Source organism: Mustela lutreola, chromosome 7, assembly GCF_030435805.1.
Source record: "Mustela lutreola isolate mMusLut2 chromosome 7, mMusLut2.pri, whole genome shotgun sequence".
NCBI classification, from domain to species: Eukaryota; Metazoa; Chordata; class Mammalia; order Carnivora; family Mustelidae; genus Mustela; species Mustela lutreola.
In genome coordinates this window covers 76,566,191-76,590,184 of record NC_081296.1, presented here as the reverse complement: position 1 = coordinate 76,590,184, position 23,994 = coordinate 76,566,191, and the positions used below count along the sequence as shown (strand labels likewise).

At 41.6% G+C, this 23,994-nt stretch overlaps 1 protein-coding gene across 2 annotated transcripts in view; it reads right to left on the bottom strand.

The window, feature by feature from the left end:
- GLDN (gliomedin) overlaps window positions 1-4,067 on the bottom strand; it is a 70,029-nt gene extending 65,962 nt beyond the window's left edge. The window contains exon 1 of one of the 2 annotated variants that reach the window (XM_059181548.1): window positions 3,561-4,067. In XM_059181548.1, the coding sequence (XP_059037531.1) occupies window positions 3,561-3,923 (363 nt within the window). In that variant the 5' untranslated portion in view covers window positions 3,924-4,067. The remainder of the gene's footprint in view (window positions 1-3,560) is intronic. The other variant, XM_059181547.1, reaches the window with a different exon arrangement.
- Between the last annotated feature and the right edge of the window lie 19,927 nt (window positions 4,068-23,994).

Genomic DNA, 23,994 nt, shown 5'->3' with positions numbered 1-23,994 from the left:
TGTGAGGTAGGATGGGGACTAGACGGGAGCCCCCTCACCTGCGGGAGCTCCTGGCAGATGGCTTCCCATCATTGGTCTAGCTCAGTGGTACCCAGGACCCTTATTACTTTTCTCCAAAGTACCCATTTACTCTGAAGGGTTTAATGTGTTTGGTTGTATGAAACTAACTGTTCTAAGTAATGACTATTTATGTTGCCCTTCTAACAACCAGTTTCTGGGCAGAATGTGCTAACCGAAATTTCCATGCTGAGTTGATATACTTTGAGCCAAAAGCACAGAATTCTGGAGTGTCAGATAGCTTGAGGAAGCTCATCTTAGATAAATGAGCCATTTGGAAGACTTTTTTATTTTTTATTTTTTAAAGATTTTATTTATTTATCAGACAGAGAGCGAGCACAGGCAGACAGAATGGCAGGCAGAGGCAGAGGGAGAAGCAGGCCCCCTGCCGAGCAAGGAGCCCGATGCGGGACTCGATCCCAGGACGCTGGAATCATTACCTGAGCTGAAGGCAGCCGCTCAACCAACTGTGCCACCCAGGTTCCCTGGAAGACTTTTTAAAATGCTGACATTAGTCTGCTGACATTAGCTTATTTCTTGGTTTCTCCGTCTTTAAAGACATGGAACCACAGTGAGGGGACCTCTGATCTCATCCTCATTCAGAATCTACTGGTGCTGTATAACAGGGTGGGGGAAGATGTGACTTCAACCATAAGGAGTGTGCACACTGATTTCCATACTGTATACTAAACAGTTCTTTTTTTTTTTTTTTTTTTAAGATTCTGTATGTATTTATTTGAAGATTTTATTTATCTTTGAGAGAGAGAGTGCACACAAGCAGGGGCAGAGGGAGAAGAAGAGGGAGAAACAGACTCCCTGCTGAGCAGGGAGCCTGACATAGGACTTGATCCCAGGACCCTGGGATCATGCTCTGAGCCAAAGGCAGATGCTTAGCTGAATTAGGCACCCAGGCAGCCCTGAAAGTACCCTTTAAAACATTGTTTCCTCATGTGAATAATTCTGTATTCTGAGGAAAAAAAACAGGGAGTAAAAATGAGAAAAATGTGCCAAGATGAATGATGCTAGAATAAAGTAAAGGGCTTTCAGCAATAAAATGGGTACCTCTGCTTGAAGCAGACAGAGGCCTCAAAGAGACATGGTGAGAGCAAGATGCTCAATGTTGTTCACTGTCAGCAGGAAGGCCTGTCAATGTCCAGGCATGCCAGACTGCACCTCTAACCGTGAACTCAGAATTTCTGGTAGTGGGATCTAGGGATCAGTCATTTAAAGCTCCCCATGTGATTTCAGTGTGCAACCACCACTCTTGAACCATGCTGTTCAAAGTGAGGTCCTCAAAACAGCAACATTGGTTTCAGTGGGAGCTTATGAGAAATGCAGAATCTCAAGCTGGAAATTAGGCCTTCTGATTCAGAAACTGCATTTGAACAAGATTGTCAAGGTATTCACCTCCTGCTTATTACAGTAGAGAAGTAGTGACCTAGAGCTTTCTAGGATGGCACCTGGAATCACCTGTATCTAACTCACCAAGGGGCTGGGAAGGTGGGAGAATGGGGAGTCGCATACTTACTAAGGAAGACAATTCTGGAGATGATCATTTTATAAGTTCGAGGGTGGGACCGTGGAATCTGTGCTTCAGTGTGTTTCCAGGTGACCCCCTTCCCTACTGCTTGAGAACTTGAGAACAACCAGCATGAAGACAGCTACTCTCTCCCAAGGGGCATGGAAATTCCCTTAAAGCATACCCATTACAATGGGGGATGAGCTGGTGATAACCTATGAATGCCTCTCAGCCCAACAAATCTGATGTTTCTGCTCTCTGACCTCTAACAGAGCAGGTGGTGATAGTTAAATCTAGCTCTCAGATTGAGACAGAAATGGATCTCTGTTCTCTTGGGTTAGTAACTGAATAAGCTTTAATACGCAAGCTTCTACCTTAAAATCAGGATTAAAAATATAAAATGTTGATGCTCAGATGCATCCTTCTTGAAGGGTTTCAAAAAAATCCTCAAAATGCATGGTAGTGAGTCAAGAGAAAGAGTTTAATTCCCTGAAAGGAGATTTCTTCACTTTACAGAGGTCTTTAATTTTTTTTTTTTTTTGCCTGGGGGCACCTGGGTGGCTCAGTCGTTAAGCGTCTGCCTTCATCTCAGGTCATGATCCAGGGTTCCTGGGATCAAGCCCTGCATCAGGCTCCCTGCTTGGTGGGGAGCCTGTTTCTCCCTCTCCTGTTCCCCCTTGCTTGTGTTCCCTCTCTCGCTGTGTCTCTCTTTGTCAAAAAAAAAAATCAGACATCTAATTAAATTTTTTTTTTTTTTGGCTTGGGCCTAGATTTTTAAATGATAACACGGATGAAAAAAAAAAAAAAATGAAGCCAGGAATGGAAAATTTGATCTCTCTCAAAAGATGTATTTGCAGTATCTAGTACTTCCATCATGTGGTTGTAAAAGCATTTCAACTTGTATGAGATACTTAACAAAAAGCTTTTCCTGATGCAGAAGCTTTAAATGAGTTTATCTTCAAATCCCTAGGATTCCCAAGTATCGCTCACACTTGACTTGGGGTGCCAGAACTGAAATCTTTGTAGTTGTAAAATGAAATAAGACAAGTGCAGTCGTAATGGATAATGTAACAGAATTGGGAAAGGCCATGTGATCTAAATGTAATCATTAGATAATTATTGAGTTAAAAATCAGCAAAAGCAAAGAAACTTCAAACTGGAAAAAAAAAAAAAAGATTTTTGAGGTTTTGCTTTAAAGACATTAAGAGCAGAGTTTCTTAAACCTTTTAGGAGGAGTGCAAATCTAATGAAAATCTAATGAAAAGCCATGGACTGTACCCAGATGCACGGCCCCTAAGTGCACACTGGTAATTTCTGGAGTTTTATAGACCTGCTGGAGCCCACATGAGAATCTCAGCTTTCACAGAGGATTTTAAGAAAATTTCTCCATTTTGATCTCTCCCATTTGGAATCGCTTTAGATCCAAGAGCAACTTTCTCAGCACCAAGTTTCCAGGTGACTGGTAAAATAGGGCTGATTGTTTTCCCTTCAACCAATCAATCTCATGAGGCTGGTCCGAGGCCAGGTGAAAAGCCAGACCACTCGCTGAAGCCAGGTAAAGAACCCTTTTATTGAAGATGTCTGTGCTCCCAGAAATGTCTTCCCTGTGCTCTCAGGGGGGGCTCCAGCGTGTCTCACAGGCAAAGTCCAGGGCCGCTGTGGCTCCCTTCACCTCAGATGGTGAAAACTTTAATCCAGAGTTAGGAAGGAAAGCAGTCTCTCTTAAACTCTGCCTGCACCCCGTGTTTACCTGCAGACCCAAAGATGTCAGAGGTGGAAGACAGCCCTTCACGCCCTCCCCCATTTAACAGAGGAGAAAACGGAAGGGCTAAGTTACCTGCCAGGGTGACCTCCCCAGCCGGGCTCACGCCCAGGACCCTCCCTCTAGCCAGGGGAGCGAGCTCAGGGCGTTCGGGCCTCTCTCCCCACATTGCCCACCACCCGCCCCGGCGGAGGCGCCACGCGGAGCCGAGCCCCCGCCTACCGGCACCATGGAGTAGGTCATCATCATCAGCATGTCGTGGCTCTCGGCGCGGATGTGTGGTGCGGGCTCCCCTCTGTGGCTGCGCTTGTTGCGCGCGGCGCTGGCGGGGTCCGGGGGTGGCGCGGGCGCCCTGCGCCGCGTGCGACTCAGCTCAGCCAGGAAGGAGCGCACCGCGCTGTCCTCGCGCTGCTCCCGGCCGCGCTGAGCCTCCAGTGCCCGCACGGCCGCACTCAGCCCACGCCACTGACACAGCGCGAACACGGTGCCCGCAGCATTGAGCGCCGACAGCAGCGCCACCGCCGCCAGCGCGCCCCGCAGCCCCCAGCCGGAGCCCCCGCGGCCTCGCTCCGCGCCCCTGGCCATGCTCTGCGCACTTCGGGCCGGGCAGGGCTCGCCGCCTCCCACCGGGCAGCCTATATACGCCGCGGGCAAGCCGTGGGCTGGTGGCAGCGCCGTGAGTCACGCTGCCCTTTGCCCGGGCTGGCGGGACGGGTTGGGGACAGTAGTGGTGGCGCCTGAGCAACCGGAGGGACAGGCGGGAGAGAGGTGGGAGAGGAGCAAGTGGAGATGGCCGGCGCGGGGGAGAGGTGGGCCGGGCTCTTGCTCCTGGTGCCTGGCCAAGAAAACAGGCAAACCCAGGTCTCCCTCCCTTTCTCACTGCCCTGCCTGTGGGCATTGTTGTGGCCCAGGCCCGCAGAATGAGGGTCAGACTGAGGGGGAGAGCAGGAATTCTTAAGGCGCTAGAAGTCACTGAATTCCACTCCCTTCTCCCCACACGCTGACCTCTCTGGAGAAAAGGGTCAGCGTGCCCAGATGCCAAGATATATGCCCACTGTCCCTAGATTTGCTGCTGGGCAGGGACCCAGGCTGCCCATCACGTGGCCACTGAGCCCCATGAGATCTTTCGGAGGAAGGGGATGGAGGGAGACAAGGAGACAGTTGGCATTGGAGGATTAAAAAGGCCACCCATCAGAAAGAGAAAAGCCTTGCTCTGAGAAGGAGTCCTCTGTGAAGGAGATTTCTAGGATGTGACAGGCCAAGAACTCTGACATGAGATCCGTATCTGGGAGACAGCAGGGTGAGGAGAAAAAAAACCTCCAGGGTGGAAATCAGGAGACCTGATTCTAACCCCATTCTGCTACTACTCAGCTGAAGGGCTTTGCGCATGCCCCAAGACCACTCTGAATAGATTCTGAGGTGCTTTCTGGCTGAAGAGTTGGGACCCTGGCTAGGCTCTTTCTGGACCTTACTTAGCCTGCCTTGCTTGAGGGGACAGTTGCCTCAAGCCTCCTAGTTACCCCTTCCTTTTCCTGTCAGCTCACATGCCTATACCTCAAGGATCACTATCCTTGAAGTGCGGAGTCATGGCTCAACCTCCTCAGAGGACCTCTCCACCCCATTTCTCACCTTTCCCCAAATGGCTCTGCCTCCCTGCAGCCCCAGACCCTATAGGATACCCTAGTGGTGTTGGAAGACCCCAATCAGAAGCCAAGATTTCTGTTTCCACAGCCCATTATTTCAAAGGAGGAGGTGGACCCCTGCCATCAGCTAGCTGAAGCTGTCACAGTTCTGTATCAAGGTCTGGATTCCCGAGTTTTTATTGGGACACTGACAAACTTTGCATATTCTTAGGAGAGCATCCGGGATGAGGAGGACTTAGGAAAGCATGAAGTTCCAAGTGGTTCATGAAGGACCTCAACTACAGGGACAAGATGTCTAGGAGGGAACCGGGGTGATACAGACAAATCCGTCCAGTTTCTCCAAACTCAAACATACTGTGATCTATTTGAAGAATGCCATGTATCCTTATCTCATCCAGGCTTAGGATGCCAGGCTTAAACCAGTGGATAGAAGCCACAGAAAGAGTTGGGAATCAGGTTCAGTAAGATCTTCATTTAATTCACTAAAAGTTAATGAACTGTGTGTCAGGCATAGTGATGGGCATTGGAAGTAAAGAAATGAACGAGGCAAGCAGCTTGCAGTGTGAGCAGCTGGAGTCCCACAGAACCTGCTGAGCTTCTCTTTATCCTAATGTTCATTATAGTTACTACGGCCTGACTGTGTCCATGAGGAAGGGCACCACCAACAATAACAAAGTATATAGCTTCTGAGGTTAGGGGCCACATATTGTTTGACCTTGTCTCCCCCAACACCAGGCACAGTCTTCGGCTTAAAATTGCCGTTCAATAATTCCCTTTTGAATGAGTGAATGAACAAATGGCTGTATAGTGAACGTATGTCTGTGTAAGACGATGTGTGCCTAGTGGTAGTAAGCCTAGTGGTAGTGGCACAAGTAGAGCACAAAACTCTACTTGTGCCACTGAACTGGAGCGACTTTCCTTGGAAGGCTGCCTGTTCCCTGGGGAGAGTAACCGCAGCCTACCCTACATGCTTTCAACCCCTCTGGTTCGGAGCCCATAGTCAGTAGGGCAGTGGTGTTCCAGTTCTATTTGGAACCAGCCAGGCTTTATCTGATGAGCCCACGTGAAGATGCTACCCTTCTTGGGATGTAGGGCTCGAAAAGTTTGTGGCATGGACTTTGGGCCGGCTGGGTGGAGTGCTTGGGTACTGCACTCAGAGAGAGCAGAGAGGCAGAAAGAGCAAAGGGAAGATAAGATTCCTCCTCCACTCACCACTTCTTCCAGTTCCTTCTTCAAGTCTTTCTGTGTAGGAATATAATATTTTATTGGAAAGGAGAAGGGTAGGGCAAGTTCTTATGGCCTACCAGGCAGGTGTCTTCACTCATCCCTCCCCCCAAGATGGCTGTGTCCAAGCAACTGGCCTTTCTCTGTTCTCTTTCCCCTTTCTTCTCTGTCTTCTCTCCACATCCTCACTCCACCAGCTCCATGCACTGACACTTCTTCTCTGTCCTATCTTAGAGTTGTGCCCGTTTAAGGCCTAGCTCAGAACCCTGTCCCTCATCAAGCCTTGCCTTCCTGAATCCTGGAAGCCTCAGGGACTCGGAGCCTAGAAGCATGGACTTTGGAATCAGAACGAAGCTTGAAACTGCTTTTGATGTTTACAACCTTGGGTATGTTACTCAGCTTTTCTAAGGAGAGGGTAATCATATCCATCTCATAGCTTGTGAAGATTTAATGAGAATACACATTTAGAGCACTTGGCATACAGTAAACACTCAGTGGACATTAGTGCTATTGCCTATGAGCTTGCTGACACCCTTGCTGTGCTTTGGCCTGTTTACCAACATCTTAGTTCTTCTAGATCTTACTTCTTTTGTTGGGTTATAGTATGCTTAAGAAGGAGACCTCTCTTTACTGTGACACAGGAGGGGCTTATGCCAAATAAGAATATCAGATTAATAAATTAATTAGCTAATCACCTTTATTTTTATTTTTATTTTTTTTTAAGATTTTATTTATTTATTTGACAGAGATCACAAGTAGGCAGAGAGGCAGGCAGAGAGAGAGAGGGAAGCAGACTCCCTGCTGAGCAGGGAGCCCAATGCGGGGCTCGATCCCAGGACCCTGGGATCATGACCTGAGCCGAAGGCAGAGGCTTTAACCCACTGAGCCACCCAGGCGCCGCTATCTTTTTTTTTTTTTTTTTTTATGTTTTCTGAGGAATAGAACTTTTCAATGTATGGTAAGCTTGGCCTCTTTTCTGAACATAGTGGCTTTGAGATTGGCTGTCTGGAACCTTTCCATCTCTCGCTTCCTAAGCCTCCCATGACTCCTTTAGGGGTAGATACATCTGTGTAGACTGCCCTACCTAATGTTTCTCAGGATGGGCTGGTACTTTTCCTAATAAGTAATTCTAAAAAAAAAAAAAAAATTTCGCTATTAATATGGCCTATTTTGTTGACACAGAGGTTCAAGATACAGTGGGGACACAGGGAGATATCTGACTTTCCTTTTCTGGAGACCAAAAAAGCCAAGAACATTCTGAGCTATCTTTACAATGAGAAGGAGCTTTTCCATTAAAAGACAGATGCTTCATTTTCAAAGGTTAAATAGAATGGTCCTTAAAAAATGATTCCAGCTAGTAAACTTTAGGGCCCTGGAGAAAAATACCCAATTCAAGAATATACTCTAACTCTAAGTCCACAGCATTTCCTCATGACGATGAAGTGAATAATTTTCATTTACTCTCAGGCCTGATCTTGGGGATTGTCATCCTCTGTGATGACGTTGGCAGGTATGCTGTGACTCCTGATGGTGCTAGATGCTGCCTCCCCACCCCACCCTTCCTCCTTGCCAGGGATTAGGGGGAAAATCTCTGTAACAGGTGCCACCAAAATATATCTTTTGCCCAACCGCGTTGGGTTTTTAGCTCAACATTTCTACGTTTTAACCCCATGAACTTCAAGCTTCACAAACAAAAAGAGTCAGAAATTTCTTTTCTTCGTTCACTCACTCATTCATTTATCCATTTATTTAACAAATTAGGTGCTTACTATTTGTCAGGAACTGTGCTAGGAACTAGAAATAGGACGGAGAGAAAAACCAGACACTCTTCCTGTCTTCCTGAAGGCCGTGGTCTAAGTGGGGAGAAGGAATGAGTCAAGTAATTGTGTGAGGGTATAATTCTAAATGCGACAATGAGATAGAAGATCTGAAGGAAAGGAGTGCTATTCTGTGAGATCTAATCACTGAGAAACCTGTCTTAGATGTGGAGTGTGGGGTCAGGGAAGGTCTCCCTGAAGAAGTGATTGTGGTTGAGCTGGAATCTGAAGATTAGCAGTAGTTAGCTAGGTGTGAGTGGGAGAGTTGTAGTCAGAGGGGACAGTACATGTGAGATCCTACGGCAGGAAGTACCATCGTTTATTTGAGGAACCATAAGAAGTCCCATGTGGCTATAGGAGAAAGACCATAGGGAGCAAAGAGGAAAGGGGAATGAAGTGAGGCTGGAGACTGAGTTAGGGGCCAGATTCTGTAGGTGAGAACTTGTAGGACTGGGGTCTTTATTGTAGGAGAAATGGGGCGTTAGTTAAGAGTTTTAAGTGTATGTGTTGGGGTGGGAGGTTGGGTTGGTAAATGACGGATTTTCATTTTCAAAGATTATCTTTATTGGTAGGATTTGCAGTGGCTTCTGTCACTAAAGAAATCATCTCTGACCTCCACCAGGCTAAATCTCAGCCTTCAAACCCATCTTTCCAAATGAAATGAGAAGACATTTAGTTCTAGAAAATGCCATTTTCTCTTTCATAGCACATTAAAAAGTAGTTGAAAAATAGAACCATGACTAACATTTAGATAATTTGGCTAGTCATGACATTAGTTGGAGTTTTTGTATGATACCTAGCAGGTATTTACATTTTTTGAGAAGCCAGCCTTTGGTACCTCAAGGTGAGATCAACAAATCAAGCCATCTCTAGAATTGAGAGGAAGAATAGAAGATGTTGCTTCCCCTACAAGATTTTGCTCTAAGTTGGGGAAGTAACAACAGCTTTCCACCTGCCATAGGTGCAGTATCTGAGAGTTACCCAAGCATTGTTAGACACAGAGCTGTCCGAGGTTATACAGTAGTGTTATTTCAAATTCTCCCTCTACCCTTTCTGTGCTTCATTTCCTTTGTTTGTGATAAACACGCCCCACCCCACCCCACCCCACCCATCCTGCCCTCCCAGTGCATCATAGCCAATTATCACAGATGGGGTTCCCTGGAACAGATGCTGAGATGGAATTTGGGGTGCAAGATGTTTATTAGGGATCAGTATCTATGAAGGAAATAGAAGAAGCTGGATTAGATAGAGGGAGAAGTCCAACTCAGTGCAGTCTTGCAAAGCCTTGGCCAACACTTTGTGGATCTGTGAGTTGAGTATTGTCCATTAGAGTGTCCCTTGTCAGGCCAGAATGGGCTTGGCTTTCACACCAGTCTTACCAGTCACAGGGCAGCTGTGGGCTGCTTCAGGAAGAGTGTGACCTTGGGCCAGTTGGTTCTCAAATCAGAGGCATACCCTGCCCTCACTCTCTGCCCCTGGGCAGCAAGTCCTTCCTTGAAAGGGAAAGTGGGGCACATCTCCACGTCTACCATATCAACCACCTGCTTAGTGTCAAAGACAGGTCTGCAGTTCCAATGTTAGTGAACTTGAAGTTGTAATCCTTCTTTTTCACCTAGAGTTATGGCTGTTCAGTAAATAAAAAAGTGATTGTTTTCAGAAAAATGAAAATAGGAAGAAAAGCTCAACTAGTAGCTTTAAAATGGCTGGATCCATGGAAGTAACTTAATACTGTAAAGCCCCACTTATGAAACTTGAACCACTGTTTTTGAAAGGAGAAAACAAAACTTTACTTTACATGTATAGGGCACTTCAGTTTTCAAAGTACTTTCTCATGTCATTTGAGCCCCATAATCGGCTTGTGAAGTGAGCAGGGCAGGTCTTAGAACCATTTCACAGATGAGAAAGCAAGACTCACGAAGGTTAAGTGACTTGCTCAAGATCATACTGTTGCAACCTCACCAGTATTCATGGAAAGTGGGAACTTTCTTGACCCAAATCTTGGGCCAGTCAGGAATGCTCATGTTGCTGGACAGGAAGTGGAAAAATAGGGCAGGGAAGGGATTCAAACTGATGAAATGGAAAAGGGCTTAGAGCGGCACTTGGCTCCATGACTTCAAAACAAAGGCGGGGTAAGTCTGATTGCTAGAATATATAAACAATGCAAGAGAAAGCAAGCCAGTCCCCAGTTTAGCATTTTATGGAGGGCTCAGGGAGAGCAGTGATATCAGAACGATTTCCTGGAGACCAAGTAGGGGAACGGTCCTCCCTGCATCTCAGAGATGAATATGGAACCTGAATGAAGGTGAATTTGGGGCTTGAGAAACCAAGACTTTTCCTCCTTGGGGTCAGAAGGCAGTGACTGCAAAAAGCAAAAGTAGATATGCCTCACCTCTCCAAAGTCTAAGTGAAAGGGACCAAAAGGGATTCCTGCCAATACCGAGTCTGGAGAGATGGCACTCCACCTGCAGAACCAGGGGACTGGAGGACTATCCTCAGCCAGGGGGAATGCAGGTCAGACTGAACCCAGATGACGTTCTTCTTCTTTTTAAGAGATGTGCATAACTGTGATAATAGGCTAGATCTCTCCTACCTTTCCTTCCTTTCCTTTCTCTCCTGCCTTCCTTCTTTTGGTTTACAGTGTCCCAAAGTTATTAGGAATGAATTACTCTTGTATGTCATTTTACTTGGTCTCTTTAAAAAAAAAAAAAAAAGTTTTATTATGGTAAGAATACTTACATGAGACCTACCCTCTTAACAAATTTTTAGGGTGCCTGGGTGGCTCAGTCTGTTAAGTGTCTGCCTTCAGCCAGGTCATGCTCCCAGGGTCCTGGGATGGAGCCCCACAGCAGGCTCCCTGCTCAGTGGGCTTTTCCCTCCCCCTTTTCTGCTCCCCCTGCTTGTGCTCTCTCACTCTGTTAAGTAAATAAAAATCTTTAGAAAAGTTTTGTTATATGATACAGTATTGTTGACTATAGGTCTAATATTGTACTATAGATTTCTAAAACTTAACTCATCTTGCTTAACTAAAGCATGTCCTTTGATTAGTAACTCCCCATTTCCCCCTTAACCCTATTCCCTGACAGTCACTAATTCTGGTCTTTCCGTCTACAAATTTGACTATTTTAGATACCTCATATTAGTGAAATCATGTAGTATTTATCTTTCTGTGACTTTCCTACTTCCCTTAGCATAATGCCCTCAAAGCTCATCCATATTGTCGCATATTGAAGAATTTCTTTTTTAAGGTTGAATAATATCCTATGGTATGCATGTGCCACATTGTCTTTCTCCAGCCATCAATGGATATTTAAGTTGTTTCCACATTTTGGCTATTGTGAAGAGTGACGCTAACACCAGAATGCAGATATCTCTTCAGGATCCTGATTTCAATTCTTTTGGATAAATACCCAGAGTGGGATTGCTGGATCATATGATAGTTCTATTTTAATTTTTTGAGGAATTTTCATACTGTTTTCCATAGCAGCTGCACCAATTTACAGTTCCATCAACAGTGTCCAGTTTCTCTGCATCTTCAAAAACACTTGTCTTTTTTTTTTTTTTTCTTGACAATGGCCATCTTGACAAATGTGAGGGTAATATCTCAGTGGTTTTGACTTGCATTTCCCTGATGATTAGTGATGTTGAGGTTTTTTTCATATATCTATTGGGCCATTTGTATGTCTTCTTTCAGAAAATACCTACTCAAGTTCTTAGCTGATTTTTTAATTGGGTCATTAGGGGGTTTGTTTGTTGTTGGTACTGAGTTGTAAGGGGTTCCTTATATATTTTGGAGATTAGCCCCTTTTCAGATACATGGTTTGAAAATACTTTCCCCATTTCATATGTTGCCTTTTCACTCTGTTGACTCTTTCTTTCTTTTTCTTTTTTTTTTTTTTTTTAAAGATTTTATTTATTTATTTGACAGGCAGAGATTACAAGTTGGCAGAGAGAGAGAGGAGGAAGCAGGCTCCCCGCCAAGCAGAGAGCCCGATGCGGGGTTCGATCCCAAGACCCTGGGATCATGACCTGAGCCGAAGACAGAGGCTTTAACCCACTGAGCCAACCAGGTGCCCCTGTTGACTGTTTCTTTTGCTGTGAAGAAGCTTTGTAGTTTGATGTAGTCTCACTTGTCTATTTTTTCCCCACTTCTCTGTTTTTGCTTTTGATGCCTGTGCTTTTGTGTCAGATCCATGAAATTATTACCAAGACCATGGTCATGAAGTTTTTCACTGTTTCTTCCAGGAGTTTTGCAGTTTCATATCTTACATTTAAGTCTGTAAGGCATTTTGAGTTGATTATTGTGTCTGGCATAAGATAGGAATCCAGCTTCATTGTTCTGCATATTTACATCCAGTTTTCTCAGCACTGTATGTTGAAGAGATCATCATTTTCCCATTGTGTATTCTTGATAAACTTGTCAAAACATCAGTTGATCATATATGCATGGTTTTATTTCTGGGTGCTCTCTTTTGTTCCATTTGCCTATATGACTTTCTTTATGCCAGCACCATGCTGTTTTGATTGTTCTAGCTTTGTAATGTATGTTGAAATCAGGAAATATGATGACTCCTGCTTTGTTCTTCTTTCTTAAGGTTGATTTGGTTATTCATGGTCATTTGTTGTTCCATATGCATTTTAGAATTTTTTTTGCCTTTCTGTAAAAACTATCATTGGGATTTTGAGATTGTTTGGAAGCTGTAGGTAACTTTGTATAGTATGGACATTTTCAATAATATTGTCTTCAAATCCATGACCTTGAAATGTCTTTCTGTGTTTGTATTTTCTTCTATTTCTTTTATCAGTGTTTTGTAGATTCCAGTATAGAATAGTTCAGTTTATTCCTAAGTACTTTATTCTTTTTGGCACTATCATAAATGGGATTGTTTTATTATTTCTTTTTCAGAAAGTTTGCTGTTAGTATACAGAAATGCAACTGATTTTCACATGTTGATTTTGTATCTTGCAACTTTAATGAGTTATTTTATTATTCTAACGGGTTTTCATGTAGTCTTTAGTATTTTTTATGTAAATAAACTCATGTTGTCTACAAACAAGCATGGTAATACTTCCTCCTTTCTGATGTAGATGACTTATATTTATTTTTCTTACCTATTTGCTCTAGCTAGTACTTCCAATACCATATTGAATAGAAGTAGTGAAAGTGAGCATCCTTGCCTTGCTCTTGATCATAAAGGAAAAGCTTTTAGTTCTTCACCATTGAGTATGATATTAGCTGTGGGCTTTTCATATATGGCCTTTATTATATTGAGTAATTTCCTTCTATTCCTAATTTGGTGATAGTTTTTATCATGAAATGGTGTTGAATTTTGTCAAAACCGTTTTTGCATCTGGATACAATCATGTGATTTTTACCTTTTATTCTGTTAATATGATGTATCCCATTAATTTATTTTCATATGCTGAAATATGAAATTTCATATTTGCATCCTTGTATCCCAGAGATTAAATTCTACTTGGTTTTGGTGTATGATCTTTTAAATATGCTATTAGATTAAATTTGCTAGTATTTCACTGAAGGTTTTTGCATCTATATTCATCAGGGATGCTGTTTCCTTTTTCTGTACGCAGTGTCTTTGCTTTTGGTATGAGGGTTATGATGGCCTCATAAAACGAGTGTGGAAGTATTCCTTTCTTTCCAATCTTTTGTAACAGTTTGAGGATTGGCATTAATTCTTTAAATATTTGGTAGAATTCACCAGTAAAGCCATCTGATCCTCAGCTTTTGTTTATTAAGGGGTGTTTAATTACTGATTCAACCTGCATGCTAGTTATAGGTCTGTTTAGATTTCTTGTATCTTTCTTGTTCTGTCTTGGTAGCTTGTATGTTTCTAGGAATGTATCCATTTCTTCTAGGTTACCCAATTTGTTGTGGTATGATTGTTTATAGTAGGCTGTTATGATCCTTTATATTTCTGTGGCATCAGTGGTAATGTTTCCTTTTTCATTACTGATTTTATTTATTAAAATAATAAATTTATAATAAATATATAAGTATATAAATATATTTTAGAAATAAGTATAATTTAAATATATACTATATAAAATATAATATATTTTAAAATATAAAAATTAATTATAATTAATAATAAATTATTTAAAAGACATTTATAATATCAAAATATAAAAAGAGATAAATAAATTATATTTATATCATATACTTATATATTATATAATTTATAATAAATTTATCTCTTTTCTCCTTAGTCTAAGGGTTAATCAATTTTGTTTATCTTTTTTAAAAAAAGAAAGACTCTTATTTATTTATTTATTTATTTTTATTTTAAAAGATTTTACTTATTTATTTGACAGACAGAGATCACAAGTAGGCAGAGAGGCAGGCAGAGAGAGAGAGGAGGAAGGAGGCTCCCTGCTGAGCAGAGAGCCTGATGCGAGGCTCGATCCCAGGAACCTGGGATCATGACCTGAGCCGAAGGCAGAGGCTTTAACCCGCTGAGCCACCCAGGCGCCCCTTATTTTCATTTTTTAATTATTAATTTCCTATCCTCTCTTTCATTGATTTCCCCCCAATCTTTGTTATTTCCTCCCTTTTCCAAATTTTTGGCTTAGTTTGTTCTTTTTCTAGCTCCTTGAGGTGTAAAGTTAGATTGTTTGAGATCTTTATTATTTTTTATTCCTTCTTTTTAATCTCAATAAATTTCCCTTTTAGAACTGCTTTTGCTATATCCCATAAATCTTGATATGTCATGGTTTTGTTGTTGTTTGTTTGACCTGAGGTATTTTCTAATTTCCTTTTGATTTCTTCTTTTAACTAATTTTTTTCAGGAGTATGTTGTTTAATTTCCACATATCTGTGAGTTTCTCAGTATTGATTTCTAGATTCATTTCCGAAAAGGTATGTGGTATGATTTCAGTCTTCTTAAATTTGTTATGACTTGTTTTGTCACCTAACATGTGATCTATCCTAGAGAAAAGTCCATGTGTATTTGAGAAGAATGTGTGTTTCTCTGCTCTTGGTTAGAATATTTTGAGTATGAGGGGTGCCTGGGTGACTCAGTGGGTTAAACCTCTGCCTTCGGCTCAGTCATGATCCCAGGGTCCTGGGATTGAGCCCCGCATCGGGCTCTCTGCTCAGCGAGCCTGTTTCGCCCTCTCTCTCTGCCTGCCTCTTTGCCTACTTGTGATCTCTGTGTGTGAAATAAATAAAAAATCTTAAAAAAAAAAAAAAAGAATGTTTTCTATATGCCTCTTAGGTCCATTTGATCTACAGTGTTGTTCAAATCCCGTGTTTCCTTATTGGTATTCTGTCTGAATGTTCTATCCATTATAAAAAGTGAAGTATGGAAGTCTCCTACTATTATTGTATTGCTATATATTTCGTCCTCTGGTTCTGTCAATGTTTGCTTTATATATTGTGGTGCTCTGATATTGGGTGCATATATATTTATAATTGTTATACCTTCCTAGTAAATTGACCCTTTTATCTTTATTTGTCTCTTTTTTGTCTCTGTGATAGTTTCCTACTTCATTTTTATATGTTTATTTTGTGTGGTATATCTATAGCCACCTCTGCTCTCTCTAGGTTACCATATATATGGACTATCTTTTTCCATCTTCACTTTTAGCCCGTATGTGTCCTTAAATCTAAATTGAGTTACTTGTAGATAGCATATTGTTGGGTCTTGTTTTCTTATCTATCCTGCCACTCCATCACTCTATCTCTTTTGATTGGGGAATTTAATCCATTTATATTTATTTATTTATTTGTTTGTTTTTAAGATTTTATTTATTTGACAGACAGAGATCACAAGTAGGCAGAGAGGCAGGCAGAGAGAGAGAGGGAAGTATGCTCCCCACTGAGCAGAGAGCCCGGGTGTGGGGCTCAATCCCAGGTTCCTGGGATCATGACCTGAGCTGAAGGCAGATGCTTCACTGAGCCACACAGGTGCCCCAAGTCCATTTACATCTAAATTATTTGTACATTTAAGTTATTATTGCCGTTTGTTATTTTTTGTTGATCTTCTAATTTTGTTGTCTGTCTTCCTATTGCTATCTTATTTTGTGTTTTGTTGATTTTTTGGTACTGATATTTTTTAAATTTTTTCCTTTTTTTTGTGTAACTTGTATAGATATTCTTGGTGTTAATGGTTACTTCGGGGCTTACATAAAATATCTCATAGTTAAAAGCCTATTTTAAGCTCATAAAAGTAGTCTATTTTAAGCTGTTTAATCACATATAAAAACTACACTATAACTTCTCACATATTTTGTTGTTGTATGACAACATAATATCTATTCATATTGTTTCTCTTTTAACATATTTTAGATAGTTATTTTTAGTATTTTTGTTTTTTTAATACTAGAATTAAAACTATTTTAACTACTACCATTATAGTAACACAGTATTCTGTATCTGTGTATATATTCATCTTTACCAATACATTTTATACTTTCTTATGCTATCTTTAGTATTTCTTATAAGGAGGTCTAACGGTGATGAACTCCCTTTACCTTTTGTTTGTCTAGAAAGTTTTTATCTCTCCTTCATTTTTGAAAGGCAGTTTTGCCAGGTACAGTACGCTTGGTTGGCAGTTTTCTCCTTTGAGCATTTGGGATTTATCCTACCATTCCCTTCTGGCCTGCACGATTTCTGCTGAGAAATTGCTGATAGTCTTATGATGGTTCCCTTGTATAAGGCAATTTGCTTCTCTCTTGCTGTTTTTAAAATTCTCTTTTTGTCTTTGAATTGACAGTTTGAGTATAATGTATTTCAGTGTGAAATTTTCTTGTTTCACATTTTTGGGTAGGTTTTGGTCTTCTTGGATTTGGATGTCTATTTCCTTACACGGAGTTGAGGAGAAATATTCAGCCATTATTTCTTTGAATAAGCTTTTTGGTCCTTTCTTTCTCTTTTCTCCTTCTGGAATTCCTACAGTGTATATGTTGGCCTGTTTGGCCAACTTATTTCATAAGTCCCTTATGCTTTCTACACTCCTTCATTTTTTTTTTCCTTTTTTGCGCCTCTGAATGAATTATTTTCAATGACTTATCCTTTAATTCACTGATTCTTTCTTCTGTTGCTCTAGTCTGTTATTGAACCACCTCTAGTGAATTTTTAATTTTAGCTATTGTGTTCTTCAGATTCAGATTCCTATTTGGGACTTTTAAAATATTTTCTATTTCTTTATTGAGATTATTACTTCCTTCATGTTCTCTTAACCTCAAGTGCACCTTTATGTCAGTTATTTTGAATTCTCTGTTAGGTATATCATATACGTCTATTTCATTACGGTTGTTTTATTAAGATTTATTGTGTACCTTTATGATATCTTTATCTGATTCTTCATTTTCCTGGACTCTGTGTTGGTGTCTGCATATTAGACAAAACAGCCACCTCTCATAGTTTTCACTGACTGGCTGTGTACAGGAGAAGACCCCCCATCAATTGGGCTGGCCAGAAATTCTAGGAGCTTTTCAATATTTTGTGTTAAACCAACCCACTTTCTATACAGCTACTAGATGTCTGGAGTATCCTGGATTCTCTCTGGGACAAGTGAGATTGAAGCCAGTTCCCTAGATGGGACCCAGAAAAGTTGGATCACTGGGTACTCTGTCCAACTTTTCCTTTCCTAGGCACAAGCGGGAAACCTCTATCTATCTATCTATCTATCTCTCCATCCATTCATCTATATCTATCTATCTCTGCTTGCTCTGTGCTGAACCAGGAAAGGGTAGTATGATGACTTCCAACCCAAATCTTGATTCTGTGCTCACTAGCCCTCAGGCAGATAGACTATGTCAGGTCACATTGGCACTCCAAGACAGGCAAGTCAGAACTAGTCCTTTGGGAAACTCCCAGAAAAGTGATGTTGGAAGCCTGGACCAATTCTTTACCTCACCAGGGAGAAGCAGGCAGCTGTGCTTTTGCCTGCTTGCTCTGTGCTGTGCAAAGGGGAGGCGTCATGGAGTCCAAGTCACTGTCTCCGTTCTCCCCTGGGTGGCTAGACTGTGTTGGACCCATAAAAGTGCCAAGCTTGGCAAGACAGAAGCCAGTTCTTGGGGAGCCCTTTTGGAAAAGGGGGGCCACTAGATGCATGAATCAACTCTTTCCTCCCCTGTGAAATCCTGGGACCGGGACCTGGCAAGTCTCTTCCTGATCATATGGTACTGCGCTAAGTGTAGGAATTCTGGCAAAATTGTGTCCTGAATTTCCCTCCTGGCTTCAATGAACCTGGTTTCATGTTTGCCTGAGGCACAAAAAACCTTTCAATTAATTTCTGAATTTCTCACAAAAGGAATTTGTCTATGAATTGCTGCTAAATCAATGTATTTATGGAGAATGAAGGTCTTCCTACTGTGCTATCTTGCTCATGTCAATTTGAGATAAATTCTTGAATGGGACCTGTGTTGCTTTCTTAAAGCTGTGCATGTAAGCACCTACTCTCCAAACTGCCCCTTCTTCTGTGATCAGAAGAAGGCCCCAGCATCTGGGTACCAGTAGCTATTCTGGCAAAGAGACTCAGCTGATTGAGAAGAAGGGAAATTATATAGGTGTACTATGTTCTACCTCGACTGTCAAGACTGGGAAATGTGAGAAAACTGGAAGATGAGAGCCATCCTCCTGGCATCTTGACTGGGTGAGTACTGCCCATCACTTGTGGGTCTGCTCCATCTTAAAGCACCTCAGTGACGGGCACTGAGCCCTGAGAACAGACAAAAGAAACTACTATAATACCTAAGGAGCCCAGCAATACTCTTAGGAAAGAAGCTTGCATAAAGGACAATAATAACCTTTTAAAATAGTAAGAACATTAGGATGTAAAGATTTTTGTAGAGTACAAAAAACTTTCTGAAGCCAAAAGATAAGATCTGCACACAAGTTAAGTAGATGGAAAAGAGAGAGAGAGAATATTTCAGTAGTAGAAAATAAATTCCCTAAGCTAAAAAAAGGCCCAAGACTGCTGATTAGAAGGTTTTGGCAAGTTCTGGACAAAGACAAGTGAGTCAGCTTGGTAAATTCCTGAAGTATAAGGATAAAAAGAAATGTTACAATCATCCAGAAAGAAAGTACAAGTTACTGACAAAGGAAAAAGGATCATGGGGAAATCAACTTTCTCTTCAATGCTTGAAACAGTATTGTGGTGAATCATGTGAAGATCACTGAGAAAAAAATAGTGCATACCAAGAATCCTGTAGCAAGACATTGTTCCCCTGTCAGAGTGAAAGAAATATATTTGAGGATATGCAAAGATTCAAAGGATGTGTCACCCACATCTTCCATCAGACAAAAAAGATATTAATAAAAGACCTAACCAAACAATAATTGAATCTGTATAAAGGCGTCAAGATGGATGGAGGATAAAAAGAAAAAAAAAATAGTGATGAGAAAGAACCTTTACAATATATAACTAGTTACATTTGTATGGATAATAATAGACTGTTTAAGGATGTGTAATAGAAGTACTCAAAATAGAAGAGACATATTTCAAGGGAAATGTTAATAATAGCCTGGAACTGAAAGTACTAAAGGAGAAAGAGGGGAAGGAAAACTTTCCCACACGTCTCATGTTGGTGTGAGAGTGGGAAGTGAAAGCACTCTAAAGGATTCATCCTTCAGGGGAGGAAGGACAGCAGGAGAAGAGAGTTTAGGGGAAATAGTTGGAGTCTTCATGCAATGGAATAAAAATATGGGTCTGACTATAAGTCACAAAAAGGAGAGGAAAGCTGATATTATGGAAAAAGTAGAGATCCCAGATTAACAAGGAAAATAAAAAAGTTGAGTAACAACTAATTCGTACAAGGAAATGGGGGGGGGGATGAAATAATAAATAAAATAGAAGAAACAAGTCACCGATGACTTGTTTGCTGAATGCAGTGCATAATATTCAGTATGAAGGTCAACCTCACTTTACCTCTCTGCAACCTTTGGTGGTTTTCCTCACTCCCTCCTTCTTGGTGTTCCTTCCTGGCCTGGCTTCCACCTTATTTTCTCGTAGGTTTCCTTCTACTTTTCTGACAATTCCTTCTTAGCCTCCTTTAGCTGTTCTTTAACCCCTCTTCACCTTGATTGCTAGGGTTTCCCAGGATTTCGCCCTGTTTCCTCTCTATACAGACTCTCCCTTGGTGATTTAGCTCACTTCCAAAGCTGCTGACCACCACTTACCATGGGTGACTCCCAAACTCTATCTGCAGCCCAGGACTATCTCCTGAATTATGGACCCACAGGGCCAACTACTAATGGAGGGAATCCATTTGGAGACCCACAGGGACCTCAAACTCAACATGTCCTGTATTCCCAAAGAATAAAATAAAACAAAAACCCTTATGAAGTCAACAGAAGAAGGTACCTTATCACTTTTTTAATTGCTTTATTAGTTATAGCAAGATTTTTTCATGTTTTACTGATCAGTTATGTGTGTGTATATGCAAATCCTTTCTCTACTTGATATTCTGCATACCCCTTCCTTCCTCCCTGACTTGTGCCTTAATTTTGGTCCCCATGACACCTCCACCAAATTACTGCAACACTTTCCTGAGTGTTGCTCCTGCTCTTGGTTTGCTAGTTTATGCAACCAGACTCTTTTCTTCAGTCTGAGTGATACATTTATTATACAAATCTGATCGGCCACTCTCCTGCTTAAAATATTTCAGTGGCTTCTTATTGCCTTTTGAGTGAAAACCAAGCAGCCTATCATGACCCACACAGGGCATCCCACAATCCAACTCCTGCCTGCTCTCTCTAGCCTAGTTCTCCTCACTCCACACCTGTACCTTATATTCTTTCTTCTACCTTGGCTTAAGGTGATTATGGAGGTTGACAGAATGAATTGGCAATGTGGAGACCTAGGAGATCTGACGTTGTGGTACCAGTCTGAATGCTAGCAGCCTTGAGACTCAGAAAGAGCCCATGTTTCAGTCTGAGTCGGAAGGCAGGAGAAAGCTGATGTCCCAGTTTAAGGCAGTCTAAGGAATTCTCTTACTCTCTTACTCTAAGAGGGTCAGCCTTTTTGTTCTATTCAGATCTTCAACTAATTGGGTGAGGACCACCCACATTAGAGGGTGCAATCTCCTTTACTCAGTCTATAAATTTAAATGTTAATCCCATCCAAAAACACACTCACAGAAATACTCGAGAATAATGTTTGACCAAATATCTGGGCACCCTATAGCTGATAGGTTGACACGTAAAATTTCTTTAAAGATTTTATGTATTAGAGAGAGACAGAGAGAGCACTAGTGGGGGGAGGGACAGAGGGAGAAGAAGAGGGACAAGCAGACTCCCCACTGAGTAGGGGAGCCTGATGCAAGGCTCTAATCTCAGGATACCAAGACCATGACCTGAGCAGAAGTCAGACCCCAAATGATTGAGCCAGCTGGTGCCCCATCACATTAAATTAACCACTTCAGGAGGCAACAGGGTGAGCAGGTGATCCTTACCTCCAGCTGTTAGAGAAGACACATACCTTATCACACACACACACACACAGACACACACACACACCCTTGCCCTCTAATCTAGGCTTCCCAGAAAGGATAGTTTCACTCCTTAAGAGGAATTTTGGGATTTTATGGAAGCATTTGTCACAATCACAGTTTGTTCCAATGATTGGGGGGGGGGGCTGTCACTGGATGGGGTGTCAGATGTTCTGCCATGATCAGGACAGTCTATACCACAAGGTACTGTCAACATACTTTCAAATGTCCCACCAGATGTTTGTCCATGAAAACCCTGTTTGTAATTATAAATACAAACCCTGTTTGTATTTATATGTAAAATGTCAACTCCATTTTACATATAAACATGAAGGATTTTTTTTTTCAATTTTGACAGGAACTGAATTTTTCTAGGAATGCAAAATTGAGTGAAGGTGGCATATTTTGTTTAGGACTTTATGGAGTGTTGTTCCCTAGGATTCCCATGATTCTGGAAAACCATATAATGAATAGCAAAGCCAATCAGCATTTGAGTGGCCCTTAAAATACTTGTGGATCTGTGCATTTACATATTGCATTCATGGTGATTCTGCCCAGAGGTGCAGACATCTAACTACTCATTAGGTGGTCCAATGTAACTATGTACATTTTTTTTTCAGGTACCGAAATACTTAATGTTTTACTATAAAATTAGTAAAACAATTGGTCTTTCATTGTAACAGTGAGTGCATTGTTAATAATTTTTAAAATTATGGATTTTGGAGGGAAAATTCTTTGTGTAGGCAGATTGTGTTATTTATGGTTTTCATTTGAGCATAACAAAGGGAGAGTTACAAATTATTTGTTATAAAAAGAGGCATTAAGTTTAGTATGGCTGAAAGCCACTATTCTAAATGAACCAGTGCCTCTGAAGAGATGCTCATCTACCTGTCAGGCCCAAGCCTGGCTCCCAGGGGTCTGTGTGCGGTGAGGAGGCTAGGTCCCCAATAATCTTATCTTCCATCATCAGAAATTAATGAGTCCCGGGGCACCTGGCTGGGTGGAACGTGTGACTCTTAATCTCAGGGTTGTGGGCTCGAGGCCCACGCTGGGTGTAGAGATAGATTACTTAAAAAACAAAATCTTAAAAAAAAAAAAAAAGAAAGAGGGGCGTCTGGGTGGCTCAGTGGGTTGAGCCTCTGCCTTTGGCTCGGGTCATGATCTCAAGGTCCTGGGATCAAACCCCGCATTGGGCTCTCTGCTCAGCGGGGACCCTGCTTCCCCCTTCCCCCCATCTCTCTGCTTGCCTCTGTGCCAGCTTGCATTCTCTCTCTCTCTGTGTTAAATGAATGAATAAAATCTTAAAAAAAAAAAAAGAAATTAGCAAGTCCCTAAGCAACTGGCTAATGTCACTGAGTGTCAATGAGATATTTCTTTGTTCAGTCAAGGGCTGGAAAGATCAAGAGGGCTTTGTGCCTATCTTCCAGGGACTTACAGGTCCTGGATCAGGTCCACCTTGAGGAAGCTCTCTCCCCTCTCTGTTCTGCCTACATGTGCTCCAACTAAAATTCTTTTCATGAGTTCATTTCTGATCTCCTCAAATGGACTGTAAATTCCTTAAGAAGAGAGACTGATGTGTCCCATGTCCTGAGGCACTCATTATGAATGTTGAATGAATGAATGAACAAATTAGTGAATGAATGGATGAATGAATAAATGAGTGCATGATTTGGGAGAGTCCAACAGATGGCTCTACCAATACAATACCAGTATCTTTGGAAATCTAATAGGGGAGATTGTTTTGTCCTTTATACCTAGCCAGCTGGCCAGCTGAACTCCCAGCGATGTCTTGGGCTATAATCAGGAATTTAATTAGGCCTGGCACCTGATTCTGGAAGAAAAGAAGAACAAAGATAAGTATAAGCAGGAGAGAGCTAAGCTGTTAACAAACCTGACATATGGTGCCATGTATCACGCACTGGCTTTCATTTAGGGCTGGCCTAAGTCCTAAGTTACTTTACTTTTAAATAGTAGATAGGTTTATTCTCTTTCCTTATGTTAATTAAGACCTTTTATTGACTACCTGAAACCAAAAGTATGTGATGCTTTTGGATGTTTAGGGGTATATACAAAATAGTTACAGACATAGCCAGTAGAGGTAATACAGTTCTGGATAGGAGTTCAAAATACAGGGCTTGATCCCTGACGCTTTCCAACAACTAAATGCATGGCAATGAACAAGCCAGTTGATATTTTCAGGTTGAAAATTCTACAAATCAACAAAATGCAGTAAATGACTATTTAAGTGAATTACACCGTGAGTCATTGGCAGAGGTACATATACCATGAAACTAAAGATGCTCACACTTTAAGGCCTCTCATTTAACAATCACCTATTCCTAAGGCCCTGTGCCTTATTTTGTCAAGATGATATTATTACCCTAAACCTGGGTCTCCAATTAAGATTTCTTTCAGGTTCAAAATTCTGTATTTTTTGGCCAACGGGCTTGAGGAAGGGCATTTTCTTCTCCAGTTTTAGAACCTGTTATTTCTGAGTGTCAAGGACAGTGCTGTGTCAAA